Source organism: Styela clava, chromosome 3 (assembly GCF_964204865.1).
Source record: "Styela clava chromosome 3, kaStyClav1.hap1.2, whole genome shotgun sequence".
Lineage (NCBI taxonomy): Eukaryota > Metazoa > Chordata > Ascidiacea > Stolidobranchia > Styelidae > Styela > Styela clava.
The window spans coordinates 7,882,521-7,904,956 of NC_135252.1; the positions used below are offsets into that span (position 1 = coordinate 7,882,521).

At 35.3% G+C, this 22,436-nt stretch overlaps 3 protein-coding genes across 4 annotated transcripts in view; all 3 read left to right on the forward strand.

Moving 5' to 3' along the window:
• The window catches only part of LOC120341990 (uncharacterized), a 41,454-nt gene extending 35,852 nt beyond the window's left edge, over positions 1-5,602 (forward strand). The window contains exons 16-21 of the mRNA XM_039410613.2: positions 1,033-1,117; positions 1,902-2,075; positions 2,777-2,854; positions 2,963-3,094; positions 3,252-3,357; positions 3,777-5,602. Of these exons, the coding sequence (XP_039266547.2) occupies positions 1,033-1,117; positions 1,902-2,075; positions 2,777-2,854; positions 2,963-3,094; positions 3,252-3,357; positions 3,777-4,002 (801 nt within the window). The 3' untranslated portion in view covers positions 4,003-5,602. The remainder of the gene's footprint in view (positions 1-1,032; positions 1,118-1,901; positions 2,076-2,776; positions 2,855-2,962; positions 3,095-3,251; positions 3,358-3,776) is intronic.
• Positions 5,603-10,436: 4,834 nt separating this feature from the next.
• On the forward strand, positions 10,437-13,848 carry LOC120343028 (serine/arginine-rich splicing factor x16-like). The gene is made up of 4 exons (XM_039412096.2): positions 10,437-10,680; positions 11,743-11,976; positions 12,979-13,158; positions 13,413-13,848. The coding sequence occupies exons 1-4, from the start codon at positions 10,487-10,489 to the stop codon at positions 13,510-13,512; spliced, it is 708 nt and encodes a 235-aa protein (XP_039268030.1). The 5' UTR covers positions 10,437-10,486; the 3' UTR covers positions 13,513-13,848.
• Positions 13,849-17,711: 3,863 nt separating this feature from the next.
• Positions 17,712-22,436, forward strand: part of LOC120342197 (uncharacterized) — a 29,469-nt gene continuing 24,744 nt past the window's right edge. Inside the window, exons 1-2 of one of the 2 annotated variants that reach the window (XR_005569482.2) lie at positions 17,712-18,813; positions 21,988-22,085. Coding sequence is in view for 1 of the 2 variants with exons in the window: in XM_039410920.2 (XP_039266854.2) it covers positions 21,995-22,085 (91 nt within the window). In the remaining variant the exon portion in view is untranslated. The remainder of the gene's footprint in view (positions 18,814-21,987; positions 22,086-22,436) is intronic. The other variant, XM_039410920.2, reaches the window with a different exon arrangement.

A 22,436-nucleotide genomic window follows, 5' to 3' on the forward strand; every position in this document is an offset into this window, starting at 1 on the left:
CACCAATATTGTATCTCTCACTTTTTGACAGACCTTACGTCTGCCCACGTGAATAAAAAAGTTTTGGAATATACATTGCTACACAACCTCAAACGCCATTTTTAATCCAATGGTATAGCTATCCGGCGCAAATACTTTTTGCGTAGTTTTCCATGTAAACTGTAATCGGGATTATAATTTCTAAGCATGCTTTTTCTCAATACACAATGAAAGAATGATTTGTTCTTTGTTCGAATTCCTATTTGATTTTACGATGTTTACAATGACGCTTCCATTTACCTAGACCAAAAGGCTTAAAATTGTTCAAATTTACCCTTCCTCTGCTTACACTTTTATTACACGGTTTGAAATGTGAAATATTTCTTTTCATTTCGTTTGATGTTAGCCAGGTGCGATATACTAAGCTCATTGTCATTGTTGATCGAAATGTTATTGCCTTGTTCCGGGAATAAAATCAGTCATTGGTGGATCCTATTGTTGACATTATGACGTCAATTTAATGGGCGTGCCTCAACTTAAAGTTAAAAGAAATATACTCTTGCCTCATAAAAAGTTCATAATTTAAATCCTCTCAACATAGACCCTATTTTATGCATCTGATCGGCTTCGAATTGTAATGATCATTCGTATTTATACTTTTAACTGTACGATTAAATGCAGTCAATCAAACTATACAGGTTTGCAATATACTTGTCTGAGGAAATTTGACATCGACTAGACGAAACGTTAAAGAAATACATTTGTGTTTAATGTGCACAAACACTCCTGAAACTATATGCGACATGCGAAATTTATGACTGCCTCAACTTGATACGGTTAGAATTGTACAACAAAATAGAAAACTATTACCGTCTCGTCATATTCTTTGATGTATATGTTATTCATTTTTTCAATCATTTTACTTTGGTTCCACAGATTTTTACAAATGCAAATGTCTTCACTCTTCAGTGACGTTTCTCTGGTTGTCAATGACAATTTACAATTAATATAGTAATTGAATATAGCCAACTTACACCGTTTTAATATTTTTAGTCTCACACATATCGTGGATGGCAATGGTGCGAATACTGTGGAAACTTCATGTGGGGTATTATACAACAAGGCATGCAATGTAGAGGTAAATACCTTTGATTTATAATTGAGAATAGTAATTATAATCGCATTTAAACAAAGTACCAGACTTCTGTCGTGCTGCCGATGGTCTCCTATTTTTTATAGCTTAGAACTTAAGAGTGATATCTACTACACTTTGTAGTTGTGGTTTTCATATATCTTATAATACTAACCGTATTTTCATGAATACCTATTTCTATTCCAATATGCGTGCAACTATTTCGAAGGTTGCAAAGATAATGCCGCTAAATATTGAACTAATCAAACTAAAACAATCCGCTTCAGTAATTTTACAATTGTTTACGTGTTTATTGAAGGGCTGACTTTGGTGAACACATTGCATTTTATTGGCAAGTCACATCTTGTGTGTGATGGCCCTAAAAGTCAAATTTATAGACAATATAGCAATGCGATTGCCCTGGTCGATTGGGACCAGATATTCAACTCTAATCTTTTTTATTGAGCCAAGCTTTAGTTATAGTCCGATCCAGTTTCATATGGGTCTGGGTGTTGCAGCACATCTTATGCGCAATCCAAGTTTTTATTTAGGAAATGTATTACTTTGAAATGCTTTTGCATGATATGATATTTGTTACAAGTGTCGTGACTTCTTTGGAATTTCATGTGTGGTTGTGGTGTGTATTTTGTCTCTCAGATTAAAACCATTTGAATTTTATTAAAAAATGTGGGTAATTGATCGGATTTACGTATTATGAACCACAGAATAACATCGTTTATTTGCAAATTAAAATAAAATAGTTGAATGAATCACAATTTATCTCTTCTAGATTGTGGTCTCAACGTGCACAAACAATGTTCAAAGTTAGTGCCTGGTGATTGCCAACCCGCATTGAAACATGTAAAAACTGTGTTCGGAATAGATCTGACTGCGCTTGTGAAACTTCACGGAACAGAAATACCGATTGTGATTGATAAATGTATTGAAGAGATTGAAAAAAGAGGTAAGGAGAAATTATCTGTAATCTTTTTTTTGCAATATAAACAATATGGATTATTCAAATGAATACATGTGTGAAAATATAATATATGTAACCATTGTCGCAAAATTGAAATTTTTCTTGAGTGAGTTCGGCAGCTTTGTAATGAGAAAATTGCTGGACTTCGAAATAATCTGCTGTACTGTTGGAAGAGTTTGGCACTCTGCCGTTGAATATTTTGGTCGATGCTTCTCCAAACTTTGTTGATTAGAGGTTTTAGTGAAGTACGTACAAGTGTTACTATCGGTGACCGTACATTTGAACCCATGTACATTTGAACCCATGCGTATATCCACGGGTTCAATCTATATGCGGGTGCTAAAACCCATGGGTTAGGGTGAGTATGGGTTTAACTATCCGTGAAACAAAAAAAATCCATAGGTGCAATAGCATACAGGTGCAATTGTCATGGGTTCAAATGTACGTGGGTTCAAATGTAATGGAACCGTTACTATCATATTTGCCATACATGGACTAAATTTAGCTGGTATAAAACAGCAATCAAAATAACTCTATTTGTGCTGAACTGAAAACGACAATGAATATTGAGACAAGCAACAGTCCGGTAACATTTTTATGGAGCTCCGTGTCATAGGAAATTAGTTAGTTACCTTTGCAAGTGTTTTAGCATTGAGATTTAATGACTTTCATTTATAACTTTCCAGGTATGGATTCCGAAGGAATTTATCGTGTATCTGGGTTTCACGACGACGTCCAAGAATTGAAACTCGCTTTTGATCGATGTAAGTTCGACAACATTTTTTCGTTCCTCAATCATTTTCCCCCTTATTCATTACATTTTTGTTTACTTGAAACGGCGACCTTTTTAACTTACAATTTGATTTTTTCAGATGGAAATGACGTTAATCTGAGTGTATATGAAGACATTAACATCGTAGCTGGAGGTTTGAAGTTGTATCTTCGGGAACTGCCAGTACCGTTGATACCTTATAACTTGTATTCAAGATTCATAAATGCGGCGAGTGAGTATGATTTTACTGTATTCGTCGCCGTGTATTGAATGTTGTTCGTGTTTTCAAATAATTACAGCTATTTTTTCTTTTTGTTTCGCGGGTGATTTACGTCGCAATTTGTTCCATTGATTCCAAACCATAACGACATTTTTGTTTGTTTTGACAGAATTGGCATATTCTGACGGACAGTTGGAGGCAATCCGAAGAGCTATGGACGTCATGCCACCAGCGCATTTACAGACCTTGAAACACATTGTGCAACATTTGGCGAGGTGAAAAAGTTTTTCGATGTCTTATTTTGCTCCGATAATTCTACTATTTAAAAGCAGAACCACTGTAGTTGATAAAGGAATTTTAGTCAACGAATCAATTTTCACTTATCACAATCAGTTTCAACGATTAGTTTTGTTAGACAATATAGTAGTCAGGATTTAAGATTGAATTGAGAGCAACTGCATTTTAAGATCTTGCTATTTGATTGAAATCATTCTTTTCGTGTGTCCACTGTGAATCCTATAATCAAAAATACTTGTTCATTACATTTGCTTGGATGAATGGCAAAGATGCAGACTGCATCCTCAGCAGTAGCACTCCTGCATATTTATTTATCATTAATTAACTTTACCAAATCTTGATATGATTTCATTGCAGCATATTTTACAGTACTGATAACATTTTTTTTATATTTCAGGGTGTGCGATCAGGATGGCAACCAAATGAATGCGCAAAACTTGGGTATCGTTTTTGGACCGACTATGTTACGCCCTCTAGAAAAATCGCAGGATAAATCTTCCAGATATAACTTGAACGACGCGCAATATCAAAAGGAAATCGTACAGACTATAATTGAAAACAGGGAGAATTTATTTAGTCCACACAAGGACATTGTATCTATAAGAGAAACACACAATCTATGATAACCTGACAACACCAGACTTGCATATGTTCACACTGTTACTTTAAAAAACAAATGTTTATAACGTCATCGTGTTTATGACGTCACACAAATAAATAATGTGCATAATCAAAATGTTGAATCTGTAGGACGTAAACCGTGGACAGCTATCCTCAAAACTTTCTTATCATAACAAGTTTGAGCTTAGACTTTGGACCGAAAAACCGGGTTATTTCGTTTGAACTCCTTCTGTTTTGGTATGTATATTATGTTCCAATTTGAAGTTTTGTTTTAATTTAAAATTTATTTATTTTATTCCCAACTTTGGGTCCCCAATCAAACACCTTGTCTTCGTTTCAATCTTGGAACGTTCTGATATTCTATTCATCCATGACTTTGATATGTTTTTCCTGCATTTCTATTATTTATTTAATTTCATTTGTATGACATTTGGCGCGCACGGGCATGAGTGAATTGGAGCTAAATATCGACGTGGTCATGCTTGTTGATAGCCTGCCTTAATTCAATATAAAATTGCTGGTGAGCTTTTTCTTTTTTCTGTCTTATTTCAGCTTTTACGATTCTTTCAAAAAAAAAATAGTATTTTAATTCGGAATTTAAATTATGTTTTTTTTTAATTTTGTGATATTATATATTTGAAAGTTTCTTTCCTGTGTAATCCTATACCGATTCGCTTTAGTGATGTCGACGATTTTCGTTTTATTTTTTTAGAATTTCGTTTTAATTTGTCTATTTTCATATTCTGATTATGTTATTAATTATTACGATTATTGCTCAACTGATCCCTTTTCTTGAAATGATAAAAATATCGCAAAAGAGCCATTTTATTTTTACTTATTCATATTTTTCCAAAAAAGATTTGATTGTTTCATCCATGCTAATTTCATTAGCAATATGGGTTATTTAAGTTTATATAATTTTTATTTTTATGGAATTTCTATCGGAATGCCATTCTCATTTTTGCCGAATGAGATTGTGGCTTGAGTTGCTAGTAATTTTCCCGTTATTTTGTGGTAACTATAACTTCTTGGAATCCGAAAGACTAACACACGATTGTTGTGCTATTTGTTATATTGCTGGCAAGTATCACCGCGAAATGCTATAAAAGGTTACGTGTTGATCACAGTTTGTGCAATTCGAAAGTATAAGTTTTCTGAAATGTTATAATAAGACTAATTGTATAATTGGCAAAATTTTTTGTATTAAAAACTATGAACAAAGGATGAGCTGGAATTGAAAATTAAAGCTTATGATGCGTATGTATTTCGAATATGACTTGGAAGGTATAGCAAACTTATTAATCTTTCAGCAGTAATACATATTAAGAAGGCGTCTATTCGGTTCACCATTACTTTGGTATGTACCCGCGTATAGCGTATCTACGTGATTGTGTATCTATTTTCGTTCGCATTCCACCACTGTGTGTCGTTGGGTGATTTTTGTTTGAAGTCGTACTTTTTTGTTTCATTACATTCTTTGCAAAAAGCTGTTATCATTTTAATTTGTCCTAAATTTTTTCATCCTTAGTTTTTGATGTTTTTTCATCGGAAAGAAATTAAGCTGTTTCTTTATGTATAAAAAATAAAGCAAATGTGTCGCTACATGTGTGTTTGTTTTTTGTTGCCATTCTTTTCTTTAAACTTGAAATAAGTCCAACCAGAATATTTCAGTTTGGTATGAGATAGGATTTACAAATTTGTCCCGGGAAGAGGAAAGTCGAAGGCTTAATCATATTGCTAACCACAGCCTTTCATCCGATCCATGTCGGGTATGGGTTAGTTAGCCATGCGGTTATTTGTTTCAGATGCGTGGACTTGATGGTAGAGGAAGCCAAAAGCGACCGGCGGTTCCGTGAACCACCCTACGGCGGCGTGGAGTCCAGCATTCGTCTCGCACATATTATCCCCCACGGGATTCGAACCTCGCACGCAGGGTGATCAGAGTTGTGATGACGAGCGTATTCCTAACGCTTTGCACGCCGCACCGTCGAACTGATGTGGTTTATTACATCTTCTATATCTAAATGAGAAGGACGTCAGTTTTAACAAGTTTCAAATTGAACGCGACAATCAGATGTAGAAAGGAATGCTATCCATGCGCTTACGCAACTCCCTTAAATTCGATAGCGAACTTAAAATAAGACACGCTCACTGTGAGAAAATTGAGCCAAGCCAACGCGACATGAACCGAAGCACGTAGAAGCATGATTTTAGTATTTTGGGACGGGCCTAGAAAATTTACGACTGGCAGCGTATCTTTCAAAAATGCTCGCCTTCTCTCGCCGAAATGTGCATTTTGCTTTTCTGATGCAGAAAATTCAGTAATATATTCGAAAAATAGTCCATTTCCATAGCCATCGTTTGTACTTGTGGATTGTTTAGCTAGAGTTTTATTGCAATTTTTCTTGTCGATAGAAAATCGCTTTTCTTCGCAGCTAATGTACCAAACGATTAGAAATTTTTAGTACCTAGAATGGATCAAATTGCTAAAAGTCTGTTACTTTTATTTATTTTATTTGTCTTATGATACCCGATGTTTCACCCAAGATTTTGCTGTTTTATTTCTTGACAACACTGTTTTATGACATATGTGGGAGCACGTTATTTCCTCTCTCTTGTCTGTCTATCTTTTCATTACACTAGGCCAGGGGTGGCCAACCCGAGGCTCGTGAGCCGCATGCGGATCTTGCTCCGGTTTCATGCGGCTCTTTTCGCCTTGGATATTCTATAAGAAAAATATAACTTGCAAACTACAATTCATCATGTTTCGATTAAACGTATTAGGATTCATAGTGCATTCTTCTTTTACGTCGAAGATACATGAACGCTTTCATTCACTTTACCATGCAATCGTTCATTTTAATACACCCCAATGAAATTCTGGCCGGAACTCGGATCTAGGTTACTTCGCCAATACTATCAGACGAGAAATAGGCAAAAAGACGCCTGAAAAACATTCTTATCCAAATTTAAATAAAGATGAAATTATGGCACTAAAAGAACTCGAAAGACGAGCAGCACGAGATATCATTATATTTCCGGCCGATAAAGGAGGAGGTATTTGCATTATATTCCGAAATGACTATGTCGCTGAGGGGATGCGTCAATTAAATGACAAATCGGTGTACCGACTTCTGCTGAAAGATAAGTCAAGACAAATTGGAAAAGATGTTATAAATCTATGCTCAAAAATGAAGGAAGCTTGAGTGATAGACGATAAATTAGCTAAATCAATTCTTCCAAAAGACCCCAAACCAGGTCGCCTACGCCTCCAGTCCAAGATACACAAAGACAATCACCCTAGCCGTCCCATAATATCAACAAATGGCACAGCAACAGAAAAACTTTTGACCTATTTAGATTATAAACTGACTCCGCTCGTGTGTAAAAGAGAGATACCGTCATACGAGGGTATATTCAATACAGCATGGATTTCTTAAATCATTTACAAAAAATCAAAGCAATAGGACAGGAATCTTTACTAGTGAACGTAGTTTCCCTCTATACAAACATCCCGTACAACGATGGCATAGAAGCAAGGGGAAAATACCTCTACAGACTCAGTGAAGACAAACAAGAAATCCCCTGGATAGCAAAAGCAGCCAACTTAGTCCAGACAAACAACAACTTCGTTGTTGACGAGAAACATTACCTTCAAATTCAGGGAACAAAATTGGCACCCAAATATGCGAACATTTTTATGGCAAACCTGGAATCCAAATTATTAGACAAAACCTCTTTAAAACCACAGTACTATTGCCGCTTTATTGATAATTGTTTTCTTCTATATATAGACACATGGCAAAGAGAAACTATCAGAATTTGTTACCTCAGCAAATTCTTTACATCCAACCATCAAATTTACCTTCGAATGCTCACCAAACTGTTTACGTATTTGGGTGTTAAGGTTCATATCATTAACGACAAATTGGAAACGGAAATTTTAAGCAAAAAAAAACGACTCGCACCAGTATCTTTCGCCATCGTCCCGTCACCCTAAACATGTCACAAAACATATTCCAAAAAGTCTATTCATCAGAATAAGAAGAACCCATTCAACAAACGAGTTTTTTGATAAACATACAAAAATATTGAATACATACCTCACGAAGAGAAACTACCAAGATAATGTAGTTTACGATGCCATACAATCTGCAAAAGAACTTAATAGAAAACTTTTTTTAACCCCAAAAACTGAAACCAAAAAGGAACTTTGCTTCCATTCATCACAAGCTATCACCCGACCCAACCAAATATTCGAAATTTTTTTTCAGATTACCAATACATTTTGGACAACAACGAGAGACTAAAATAAATTTTGCCAAAACCACCAAGATTAGCTTATCGTAAATGGCGCCTGTACATGGACTCGAACTACATGGCTACGTTCAAAGTTGAAATTGGGTTGTAATGCATGCTTAACTGGTAACGTGGTAAGCAAACTAATTACAGTAGTTTACTCAACGTATTTGTAGTAGTTTGGTAGGACACGCCGAGTAGGGCCATCTCTCTGAAGTAGCAACCACTTGTTGTTGGGGATGAGTGACTGCAACTTAAAAATCCAATTCAAACGATGATGAATATGATTCGACGTATACGTACATGTATCCAGGTATCTCTGCTTCTTTTTGCGTTGTTTCGATTTATGTCAGAAATAAAAAGATTGATGATTGACATAGATACAAACTCATTCGCGTCTCCTCTGAGCAAAAGCAACGTTTTTTCCAGGTATATATGGGCTTTGGTTTTTTCAATCGAGTAATTGGACAGAGGTTACCATCATCACAAAATTCATTTTTTATTTATCATTTGATAGAAAATAATCTAAATTAATATATGTTGTGTAATTTCAATTATTTGTTGTGCAAAAATGATTTGCGTAAACAAATACAGATAAAAAGTGAAATAATGTAATTTTCCTCTTTCTTTTTTCATCTGCGCCAAATAAATAATAAATGATTTTCACGTGACTAGTTGCGCCATTTTGGAAAGCCAATTGTTCCGCCGCAAAACAGGATGATGTAGGTAGGATCGCAGGTTCTGATAGTCTGTTACTGTATTGGATAGGATAGGATTTACATATTTATTCGTTCTCCGACTTTTTTTCCCGCTGGAATTCCGGTACCGTATCTATCCAAGTTCACCGGTATACTGTACAATAGAAGTTTCTGAAATATTTTAATACTTACGGCAACATTGTTCTGCAAGTCCATGCAGCCATGCTTTCGAGAACAAATACGGTACCTGGCTAACTAATCCCATACACGACCTGGACTGGTAACCGGACGAGAGGCCCGTGGTTCGCCATATGATTAACCGTCTTATCGGCTTTTTTCTCCCCCTGGATAAATATGTAAATCCTATCCTATCTGTTATCAGGTTGGGGTCTAGTGAAGTAAACGCCGTAATCTCTACCGCCAAAAAAAAACTAACGAATATGTGATGTGAAATGAACGTCGTAACTGCTCAAATAACACCCAACAAGAATGTGACGTGAAATTTTAATGTAAAAAGATCGAAAGTACACCCATACGGTACGGTAAGGCGGTATCGTCTTAAAACTGTAAAACCTCATCTGTCCTCTTGTGAGTCGAGTTGTCCGCCTCCCATTTGTCTCATGCATTCAGTGTCAGAGTGTATTGTAGACTATGCGTTCGTGTATTGTGACATAATTTTATTTTTAGAAAAAAATGAAAATTTGGGTCGTATTTTTACATCATATTTTTGTTAGGCGTTCATTAAGCACTTACAGTTACAGCATTCATTTTCACGCCACATTTGTGTTTGGGGGTATTTATGCAGTTACGGCGTTTGCTTCACGAGACCCCACATTCTGACATTTTGTTACCATGAAAACAATTATTGCTCTTTCATGCTCTACGTTCCCTGTAAATTAAATTATTCGTTCCCTGTAAATATTTATCAATCTTTTATGGTTATGCTTTTCGATACACCCAGCTTAAGTAATAAGTTTTTACTTTTGTGCAAGAATTTTGTTTTTCTCCCACTGCTGCACTGTGTGATTACAAGATTAGTACCGGTATTTATTCTGATGCTTTCTTCAAGCTTGATTTCATGACGGCTTCCTTTACTGTGTTTCCTGTTACTAGTTCTTTTCACTTTTTGACAATTTACTTTCTATATTCTTCACCAGCAAATTGATTACACAAGATTTGTATTTCTTTTTTTTGATAACGTTACTCATTTGCCATTTTGTTATAAAAATGTACATTGTTTTGTCGTTTCACAAATAATTCACCGGCTCGTTATATCGTGCATTTCGAATTTGTTCCATCAAGTCCATGCATCTGGAACGGATAACTGGCTAACTAATCCCATACGCAACATAAACTGGTAACTGGACGAGAGGCCGTGGTTTGCCATATATGTTTAAGCTGTCTTATCGTCATTCCTCTCCCCCAGGATAAATATGTAAATCTTATCTTACATACAGAAATACAATTAACTACCGGTAAGAACAGAAAAATGTCATATCGTGATTGTAAACTTTATGTGGGAAATTTGGCTTCAAGTTGTACTCGCACTGATCTTGAGAAGGAGTTTGGGTATTATGGTCATCTTGCAAATGTTTGGGTTGCAAGGAATCCACCTGGCTTCGCATATGTTGAATTTGAAGATGCTCGTGATGCCAAAGATGCCGTGAGAGGCCTGGATGGGAGGTAAGCTAGTACCGTAACCTGTAGTCAGGAATTAGCCTATTACAGTATTACACATCCGGACATCAATGTACTGGTGTATGCTGGTATGGCAGTATGGTGCAGGTATCACCTGCAGGTTCTGAATTATGTCAGTAGGCCTATTTGCAATAACTGACTGACTGAATCCTGGACTAAAAAGTACCTTAAAGTACAGTACGGCACACTACAAATCGGGTGACATTGCCCCATTTTACAGATGATCAGACACCCCTCCCTCAGGAGAGACGTCTGGACATTGTTGTCCCTCAATAGCGGTAATAATACAGTATAATGAAGTTGCGCAAAATACTACAAAAAAGCGCAATCTAGTAACGTCATCATTGAATTCATTGGGATAAAATAAGCCGATTTACCGAAGAAAAAATAGAGTTTTAAGCAAAAACCGGCAATTATGGTCATGTGACGGCCGCGATTAATTTAGATTATTATTGAGACAAGCATGGTGCGATATGAAGCATCTGTCTTGGTCCCAGACGCCCCTCGTTTGTGAGACACATGGAGTGTTTGTTTTATTGAGCCAAATGGAGGGAAATTCTTGGAATTTGGATAGTGTGCTGTACTGAAGTAAAATATTAACAACTTACCTGAAAGAGTATCGCTGCAAAGTTTTTAGGTTTGTTTGCGTGTCTCCCTTTTCTTTGAATGAAAGCCAATATCTGAATATAGATTGACAAGTTAATACCCTACAATACAAAAGTAGAAAACTGACCTACTACATTAATACCCAACTCCTGAACTCTACGATTATTATCAAAAACCTCATGCTTCTAGTTATCAATTGAAAATATTGAATATATGGCTATTAATAAAGTACCAAAAAAGTCAATAAGATAAAAAATCATCAATCACTTAATATGGCGATATGGTAACTTATACTGCAAAATTTTGTCATGTCACGGATGTCATATACTGGTACTCACTACACACAAATGACACAATGATTGGTAAGAATTAGACATATCAGCTTGTAAAATTGTTGAAAAGATAATAAGCTCCAATATTATTCTATTTTTTAATTTTCAGGTCATTTATGAATCGTAAGCTTCGTGTTGAAATAGCTCACGGAATGCAGCGATCTCGTGGTGGTGGTGGCGGCGGCGGCGGCGGCGGTGGTCAATGGGGAGGTGTTGGTGGTAATATTCCACATGAACGACGCCGTGCATTTGACCCAAATGACCGATGCTACAATTGTGGTGAATGTGGGCATTATGCTTATGATTGCAGCCTATACAGGCGTCGAGGAGGAGGCGGCCGCAGGTTTGTCTGATATAATATTTATTGCCTCGAATGAATTTAATACATATTTTCACGATTTTAATTTCATCTTCACATACTGTCTGTGCTATCGGTCCTATGAACTTTTAAATAAGAAACACCCGAAACCGTAAAAAGGCTGTTAAAAATAATGAAGTATATCTTACCATACACATCTGATTTCAGGACATTGTGAACTAACCAAAGATATGCTTGATAATACACAAATTTTGCTTTATAAAAGTGTCTTAATTTCCTGTACTTTCCAGAGGTTGAAAAACCTTTTATAGATAAAATTAAATCTCAAATATGTAAAATAAATCAGTGGGATTGAAAGTTGCAACAGACTATATATGTAGTTCTAGCCAACATTTTTTTCTACAGCACTTTTTTATTTTTGTGTTCACTTAAAAAAGCGATATTTAATTACGGCGTAGACCTCCAGTCAAATCCCCTTTTTTTGATCTCGTTGACATTACAGTCACATACAGCATAAAAATGTACCTTGTTCTAAAGGTTTTTATTGTCTCATAGAATCGATATAGATCATACGTGTGAGAACTGAGTATGACAGATTCAGACTGAACGAATTATGAGAGGAGATACTCAGATTCATTCCTCTTGAAAGTGAGGTGGTTTCGTACACTGTGAGAGAAAAGAATTGAGCTCACAGAATGACAGAACTTTTTAGTAATTTTTTTCCAATATTCTTCCTAAGTATATTTTATCAAACTTTTGGTAATATGCCTTGGCTTATTTCCATTACACATATTGATCATGAAAGGGTAAGAAATTCTGTTAATTTTTGTTGCATTCGTCCACAACTATGATGGTGTAATTGACGATTGGCTTGAAATCATTCCATGTTTTATTCAAAATCTTCAACATTTTAAAGTTAAATACCGGTAATCTGAAATGCATGAACACCATTTCGAAAATCTCTGCACGTTGGTGCTAGGTTTTTATATAATGTAATGCCAGCGCTAATTGGTTCTTTCATACCAGGTCTCGCTCGAGGTCCAGAAGTCGTGGTCGTCGCAGCAGAACTCGCTCTCGATCAAAAGAAAGAAGAAGGCGATCCTACTCAAAATCGCCAAGACGAAGCTATTCTCGTTCACGATCCCGCAGTCCTCGTCGGAGTCCAAGTCGCTCACCTCGGCGGAGTAGAAGCCATTCCCATAGCAGGTAAGATATTAAAATTAAAGCCTGTTTTTTACTTGACTTGTGATAGATAAATTACAGCAAAAACTTGATAACCGATTAGCATTGATGATAAGAGTGTGAAGCTAAAATATTATGGTATTCAACTAAAGTTACCCAAACCACATTTTGGCATCTATCACTTCTATATGGTAGTAAATCTGGTAATACTATTGAAAAGAAGGTTTATGAATTTAGAAGGAAAAAAAAGAATTTGAAAAAATTATTTCGCTTTGTAGATCGAGGTCTGGAAGTCGCAAAAGATCTGAAAGTCCGCAGAGGAATGGTCAGAGAAGTCGATCTGGATCCAGATCAAGAAGTCGCTCACGATCTCGTTGAAAAATTCGATTTTTAAAAATTGAAGATGGTGATTCATATTAGTTGTGAATATCTCATTGTTTCATTACGTACTGTAACTATACTGGTTTGCTAAAGCGTTCAAGAAACTTGTCAGTCACATTTTATTACCGGAAAATACTATTTTAATTTGGGTTATCATTTATTGAAGCACATTCTTGTGTATTATAATCTTATTCCTGGTGCGCAAGTCGATTCCTGGTTTTTCTTATTTTACTATTAGCAAGACTGACTGTTAAGTAAAACGTTATAGCAAATTTTATCTGGATTGTGAATACATTTTTGTTACTTATAATACACCAAGCATCTCGCTCTGGAGTGGAAGAATTAGAATGAAGTTCGAAGTTTTCGGTGCTTCCGAATGGCAAACTTGATTCGCTTCGTTGTATTACGCCTGATAATGGGCTGGGTTGATAATTTAATATTGCTTTTGGCAGTGAACAGGAGTCGTAAAAATGTTTCACCGGGTCGACCGAGAAGGACAACGATAAAAATTTTAATTGGACGTTAACTTTGTCGTATGTGTAGCGGATATTAAAATATTGCATCTTCATAGTTGGTTGATTATAGCATAGGTTCGTCGACTAAAACGTCAATTTGTGGAGTTTTCGAGTTAAATGAGTAAATTTGAATGTTTTGGACCGTCATATCTCGCGACGTTAACGCTGCACCAGTGGGATCTCTGATAATAGTTTATTCCGTTAATGAACCAACCCCACATCTGGGAATTCGCATAGGTGAATTCCGAGAGCAGCACTAGATATTTTAGTCTAGTGATAATTCGGTGGCCTCCTTCGTATAGTGGTACATATATTATAGAAGTGTCCTATTGACAGAGGATTTGATTTTTCAAGCGGCTGCACAAATATTGCAATTCCCAGTCAAAGCTACGTTTATGAAAAGCGTGCGCGAATTAAGATGCCAATTACAAAAATTTGGAATACACAGAACGGAAGGTCAGGAAAGTTTCTAATACGGAAAATAAGTTTGAGTCATGAGACATAAAGGTACTGCATGGTCAATCTCACTTTGCGGCATAGAACTTTAGTGAAAAAACATGTAAAGATGCTCGCGAGTCTCAATTTATAGCTTCCAAAACTGTGTTACGGCACGCTAATGTGTCTCTAAAGTTCACCATTTGACCATAGCTAGCTCTATAAAATGTTTCCTCCGCATGTATTTGAACTGAATTTTATGGCTAAGAGATGATGCAGCGTGAAAATACATCAAAACTGGTTTAGGCCATCATAAATTGCCCGACTGTGTATCCTAAAAAAAAAACGATTTATAACAGTGGTTCTTAACCTTTGCGAGTCTGCTGAACCACTGCGCTATTCTGCAAGATCCCGTCGAACACTAAACTGATAAAGCAAAAATTGCAACGTTGGTAGCGCAGAAATAGAGATACCACTGAGCGTCATATTGAGGTCGTCCAGAATGGATGATAGGTTTAACTAAGCAAAGCTCTGCAATGAAATGATAATTTCCATAAATTTATCAATTGGTGAAATTCAAACACGCCCTGATTTTATATTGATATATGTACACTTTCTTCCCGTCTTCGACTTGTTCGTAAACTTGAGTTACAGATACAGATTGAGTTATAGATATTTGGCCCGCCTGCGAAAAAGGGTGCACACCCCTGGTATAGATAGAAGTACACCTGGATAGGGTTTTGTTTTTTTATCAATTCTAAAAAAAACATCGTGTTTTAAAACAAGGGCTTGTTTCAGATCAAAATTTTTCTGTATTTTTTATTGAAATACCCCTTGCATCGCCGCGAAACTGCGCCAAAACGTTGCATTCTGGCAGCTGCACACGCAGCCGGAATTATATTTTCAAAAATGTAAGTAAAATTTTTTATTTTGACTTTTACCACTAATGCGTACATTTATCGCCACTTTATATCTCCACCAAAGTCATAAGATTTTACCCGGAATGTTTAGCCGAGATATCAGAGGGACGCTTTGAGTATAAGAAAAATCATGTTAATTAGCTCACGAGCCTACTACAAAAAGCAATTCGATCAAGTGCAGCCCTTTGGCAAAACGTGTGGGTTGCGATAATGAGGAATTTGCTTATATCGGCGGTAATCTACTGATATGAACGATGAGACACCCTAACCTAGCCAATGTTAATTGTAGGGGTTCTCTGATGCAAAGACGCCACAACTAATCTGTTATGACGCCTTTAATATGGATTTTGAGGTCATGTATTGACATTTTTTCTCATAAAATGAACTCATTGTTAAGGTTAATACTGTTCGGTTAATTTATGCTTAGCATATATACTTTGTTTTTAGGGTTGAAGTGAGTTTTTCAAGGTTATACAAACTCATTTATTCGATCGCATTTTAATTTTAGCAAGGTGGTTTCATCGCAGCAGGGTCGTTCACGTAATGGCTTATCGGTTGCGTCTTACTGCGCCAACCCCTGAATTACAGCTTGAGAAGCACATGCATGAGACTCTATCGATATTTGTGGCGTTTTGAAAGATTTAGTGCAAATAAGAAGCGCTTGGCAAATTTTTCATCCATTTTTCTTCAACCTATTAATACAAAAAAATCAAATAGTACAGCCGTTTTGAACAAAACAGGCAAAAATACTTGATTTAAAACAATTCTTTTCGAACAAATCCATACACCTGGACAAATGACATCTGTTACGATATGAGATTTAGTGCACTAACTTCTAGGGTGTAACAGTCATTGACATGCCCGCTAAACTTTTTTTGATGCGCGAAGCTACACACAATTAAGCTATATTATGAGTTGTTTAAGCGTATAAGTTTGTATATCTGCGATGAACTATAGGTAATTGTGCATAGTTAGCAGGTTAATGATACGCATTCAATTCAGAGGACCTTCGTCGAACTCCTGCAACAGCGCCATCGAATTGTAGGGGTTCGACTGAACCCAGTGATTAAGAATTTGAATAAGCTTTAAGGGTTGCACCTGCAAGAAGCAGACGACAATGCAGCAATTTCGAATGAGCGGGTGATAATACTCTCCCGGTATAGCTATGCCGTGTCGATGGAATCGAACAATTCCACCCGAAGTATTGAGGATGGCCTGGAGGTGCTATTGTGAGGAATTTCATCCCATATTAAAAAAATTTATGCAGGCTTACCCACTCCTGAAAAAGTGGGCGTCTCGCTATCAGGACTTTTAGTGTATCACGCTATCACCTGTATCATTTGTTCATCGTGTCCAACTTGTATCACCTGTCCCACTTGCATCACATGTCCCACTTATCTCAGTGTATCACACGTTCCAGCTGCCCCACGTGTCTTACGCCTGCATCCCGTGACCCATTCGCCCAACACTTGTCCAGCGGGACATGTGGGGTAAGTGAGACACTGTTTGGTCCGTGACGACACAAATAAATTCTGATCGAGCTTTAAGCTTGATAGCATTGTAATATTACATGGCGGGAAGTGGAAAAGACACGATGAAATGGTCTTTGATCGAGCTTGTGAGCATTGTATAATAAAATACTCGATCAAAGACTCACCACCTGCTCAACCCAGAGCCAACTCTGTACAAGCATGATTTTCTAGCTGTTCTTTTCACAAATTCGCTCTGAGATTGGCTTTAAATCGACAACAAAGTATGGTTGTGTTCATTCAACTGTAAGTACAAGGCTCTGTACAATTATCTACTCAAAAGTACAACGGTGTACCATTTACTTATTTCTCTGAACTAGTATTTAAAATGGCCATGCTCATTTATTCATTCGCTCAGACGGATCTAATAAAGAGGCAACTACACAATTGTTACTTTCACATTTTCTCTCCGAAATAGACGCTGTAGAAGCCGCTACTTAAGATATGGACTTCCTTACATTACCCTGTACAGGTAACGTATGGCGATGTTTTTATATACGAACTAAGCTTCTTACGAGCGACTGTTGAAAAGTGTGTGATTGCTCATCCACTAACTAAACTAGGATCTTTACGGGCAATTACTCGTGACTATCGTGGTGATCCTTTTGCGAAGATGTTATCGAAGAAAGAGATAATATGTTAATAAACATCGCCATACTTTTGTGTAGTACTTTGTATGAGTCTAATTTGGAACAAATGTGTAAATGGATACCCAATCGCTTTAGCAGCTGCTAGCAACGATTTCTAGTTATGACGTACAAGTAGATGGGTGAAGATTTGCACCTTCGATTAATGGTTAGAATTAGATCATGTTTTGATGTACATTTTATTGTCATTATTTGAGTCTCGCAATCAATTCACAACGTAAATGAATCTGCAAATGGCGAACTACAACCCAACAACCTTATTTCAGCTGTTTAGTGGATTCATTTTTGACTGATAATCTTGTTGAAGCCGTGAAAAGTTGATTGCACAACATAAAACGTAATCAAGGATAATATTGCACCAATTGCTGTCAAATTATGTGAAACATTTTCAGGGCCCCGCCCAAAATAGTTCGTTCGTTTTTTTTTTTAATATGTCAAGTCATCTACCGAAACAAGCCAACGAGTTCCGAAACTAACTTTCTTTGTGTTGTTTGAGACATTTGCGAAATTTAACGAACGATGAATGGCAATGAGGTGGTATTGATATATATGTTGATAGATGTAAGACACGAAACTTGATACCTCACTACACATTCACTCAACGTGTCGGTGATTGCACATATTTTTATAATGTGTTTTGATACACTCACTTCCAACAAGACTTTCCTTTAACCTAAACGTTTCACGTTCATCTTTGCCTACCTAATTTATTGTGTCCTGGTTCAGTTGGAAGGCGTGGGGTATGAACCCGAGATGGGTACCATGCGATACCAATATAGTTAATTTTAACGCCCTAACCAATAGGCTTCTGCCCTCCATAATTGAACAATAATTTTTTTAGTAACAACATACAATTGCGACGCGACATTGAAAAGAATTGCCGCTTCGTTGCTATTTGTACGAGACGGCCTTGCGCCGTTGTGTATTGCCTATCGAATGTCTGAAGTTGGTTGCCATTGTCGTCACGCCTATGTGACGGTTTAGCGTGAATACATAAAGTATTTTGCTAAACTATTTGCTTTGTTGAGGCTGTGAGTACGCGGCCTAGTAGAATGTGTAAGCCATGTGTCTTCTTGCAGGGTATACAAACGGTAGAAATGAAATTTGTTTTCCTTTTTTACCTATCGCAGTATCGTAAAATAGTTAATGAACTTGATTTTCCTTGCAAGGTAAAACACCAAATTCAAGATATCAATTTGCAATGGTAGAGCGAGCCGATGTCTCTTCGATTTGTAACTTGAACCAATGCAAGGTATGTGGCATTCTTTTTCTGATTAATGGCAAAAAGGTGGACTAAACATCTTACAGATTTTTAGCACTGTTTATTTTATTTGAGAAATCTGGAAATTGGAAATTCAATTAAAATAATTTATTATCCTCATATTTATCCTTAATTTTTGAATATATTTAAGTGGTTTTTATACAGTTATAAGTGGTTATGGAAGTGTTTAAATGGAGTGATCTGGTTTATTTTGTCCAGTCCAATTACAATCCAATTCCACTAGTTAGAAGATCGAATGTAGTCACCTGCCATTTCGAAGCTAAGCCAATAACATATTGTCATTCCATAGGTAAAAAGACTACTTGCCCAAGGCACAAGACAAGTATTGCAAAATTGGTTTGAATCGAGTAATATTTATATTTAAACACCACTGAAGTTGAGTTTAATGTCTTTGAGAATAATAATAAAAAAAAGCTTCAAAAAAAAGAATTAATGCTTCATTCTCAATAGTATTCTTGTATAGAAATGTGTCTTTGGTAGTATATTTTTGGTGATAGTAATACCAAGAATGCAATCGTTTGATGTGAATTTACAATTGCAAAGTTAGAATTACGGACACTTGATCATTGATATGTCATGCCTTCTTAACAAGATAGCATTTTTCAAATATATAGACATGACCGCGTCCGCAATCCATAGGTAAACTTTGTTCCAATAATGTGTAGAGGGTGAATATCAAGAAATAGTTTTTGTTCAAAGCAGTGTATGTTTTTTATCTATTGGCAATATAAACTATATTATTTGGCTTATCATCATACATATGACGCTAATTACTTCCTGTAATAGTAAGTTGCAAAGTTATGTAAAATGACACACAACTATTTTGCTCGATTGAGGACCATTTGGCATTTATATTCAATATTTCTCATGCCATGAGTGCTTGAAGGACATTTTCAATAGAACTGTGCGATCTGTTACAGACTTTTTCTATTTTATTATATCTCTGAAAAAATTTTTTAAATAATGGTATATTTTCAATAACTTATTTTTGAAGAAACCTTTTCATATTATTTTAACTGTGTCAGTAAATTCTAAACAGTGAATCACTGGTCTTAATATAAAATATAAAATAAAGACAATAACAATATGCAATCATTTATATATATATAGTTTGCTTGCATACAATTTGCATCCAAAACCTAGTATTTCTGATTTTGTTCTTGTATTTTCTTGCTTAAATACTTGATACTACGGTAACTCTCTTGGCATCCAAACAAAAAGTCAGAAATTATAATAAAGAAAGTAGACACATTATAATTTCCATTTGTTATAAATATATGACATGACCTTAAGACATAGCATTATGTAACTCAAATTGAAACAATGGAATAAATCTCAAGAATGTAATCACTGACAAATCTTTGTTTCCTAAGTGGGGTTAAATTTGTGAATTGTATAGGATTATGTATATAATAAACATATGACAACATTCTCATTTTGCATTTGATTTGGTCTAAGAGAGATTACCTACGAGCCAATATGAGGTTGTTATTAGTACAAAAATGCTCAAAATGAAAGACATCTATTTGCAGATTGTGACATGAAAGCTGTAAATTGTTTTAAGGTCATGTATTAAGTGCCGTAGGTCATGTCAATATTATTTTCTAGAAATCACTGCTATAGTGACTATTGTTTTTAACTTTCACCGTGGTTGGGATGGGGTTGGGGGGTTATCGTGCGATTTAGTGTGAACAGATTGAAATGGATGCAAATTTTGATGAAAAAAAAATGATCGAAGCCTATATATTATTCGTTCATACGATAGTTTTACAGATATGCCATCAGGGTAATGAATTTCGAATAGATGAAGTTGATAAATCAATTGACTTGATGAAATTCTTGTTACATGTTCTACATAATATTATCTAATACATTTATACTTTATAATGAGTAGAATAAGTATGTGCTTTATTTCCGAAACACTTTTTAGCAGTCAAGAAAAACTTCATAAATCTGAAAGCTACTGAGGGCGAATTTGCATGATATGAACATTGTATCTAATCATTGTCATACCGGCCTTCTCTTTAGTCAAAGATAATTTGTGTGCCAATAAAATATTTATCTAAATATTTCTTTGTAATTTAGGGGTCCCGTAATTTTGCGTTGTATTATTTAAAAAAAAACAACTAGAAACATACGTTGGACTGAATTTTACTCCAAGCTTGATATCTATTCATAGCTAATATGATTGAGGAAAGATTTATATGGAAATTTATATGATTTATTTTTACTATGTTTCTAATATAATATTGTGGAATATATCTAGAGATAAATTTGTATTTAATGTATTTGATTTATTTAATAATGACCAAATGAGTATTGGTTTGCATAGAATTTCTTCATAAAACTCAGACATTACCAGGACATCCGAGTATTTGTAGAATCACTTTGAGCTATATTACTCCTAGAATTGCATTGTAAGATCATTACAGAAAACACAAAAATTACCTAATTCATTGAAGTTCAGAATTCAACTAATTGAATTACATTTGTATCAGATTATCGCACTTAATAGCTTCCAATCTGATATTTGCAATTTCTGATTTTTTCTTATATCATATATACTATTTAAAGTTTCTGGACTTTGAGATGCAAACATATTAGAGTATCAATTTTTGATTATACATGGTGTCCAAAAAGTTTCACCCGATAATAAAGTCTTTATAATCAAATGTTATTTTTTTTTTCAATTTCAAAAAGAAATATAGTCAACCTGTTTTTAATTGGTTGTTATAGATGTTGAATGTTCTAGTCCCCATTTATCATACAACCAAATTTATTCAAATTTGCAATTGGTGATGCTATGAAATTGGACGGAACTTTTTGGACACCCTGTACAATGGTTGTATAATCTTGAGACAATTTTTTCTATTATTCGGTAATTTGTATTTGAATTGTAGTCAATTTTCAACATTTTTAATCTATAGCATAAATTATGCTCATAACTTATTTCAATGCTAGGGATTGTATGTACCATAGCATGCTATATTCCACAATAAAATATTGGGGTTCATTTTTGATTTTCTATCGTATGATATGATAGTGTTTCCCACCTGAAGGATAGACTTGTTAGTGTTTCATTTTTCAAAAGTAGCAATACAAACATTCATGCTATTATTACACATGCTTCACCATTTTTTTCAGATTTTATATGTTGAAGAAGATGGAGTCTGTGAAGATGTCAGGAATATTTTACTCTCTTGTGATCTTTTTCATCAGTGGATGTATTGCAAACCAAACAGGTATAAGAATGAAATATAGTTTTGAAAAAATCTGAGGTATCGGATATCTGATAAGAGTATAAAATCAAAATTGTTAGGATTGCATTTAACTGATTAAATTTGAAGGCCAATTTTGAAATTTTTTTGATTAACGATATTCAATTGATGATGTTTTGTTACAAACATCATTCATATTTCATTTCAACTGCATTCCTTAGGAATACCAGGGTAATAGTATTAATATTTGAGATCTTCACACATGTGAACAACCTTCTCTTATCATATCTCCAATCAGTACATCTTAATCTTTCCTGACATTTGCATATTATTACTCTTATGATTATTATTATTTATATCTCCATTGCAGTTGTG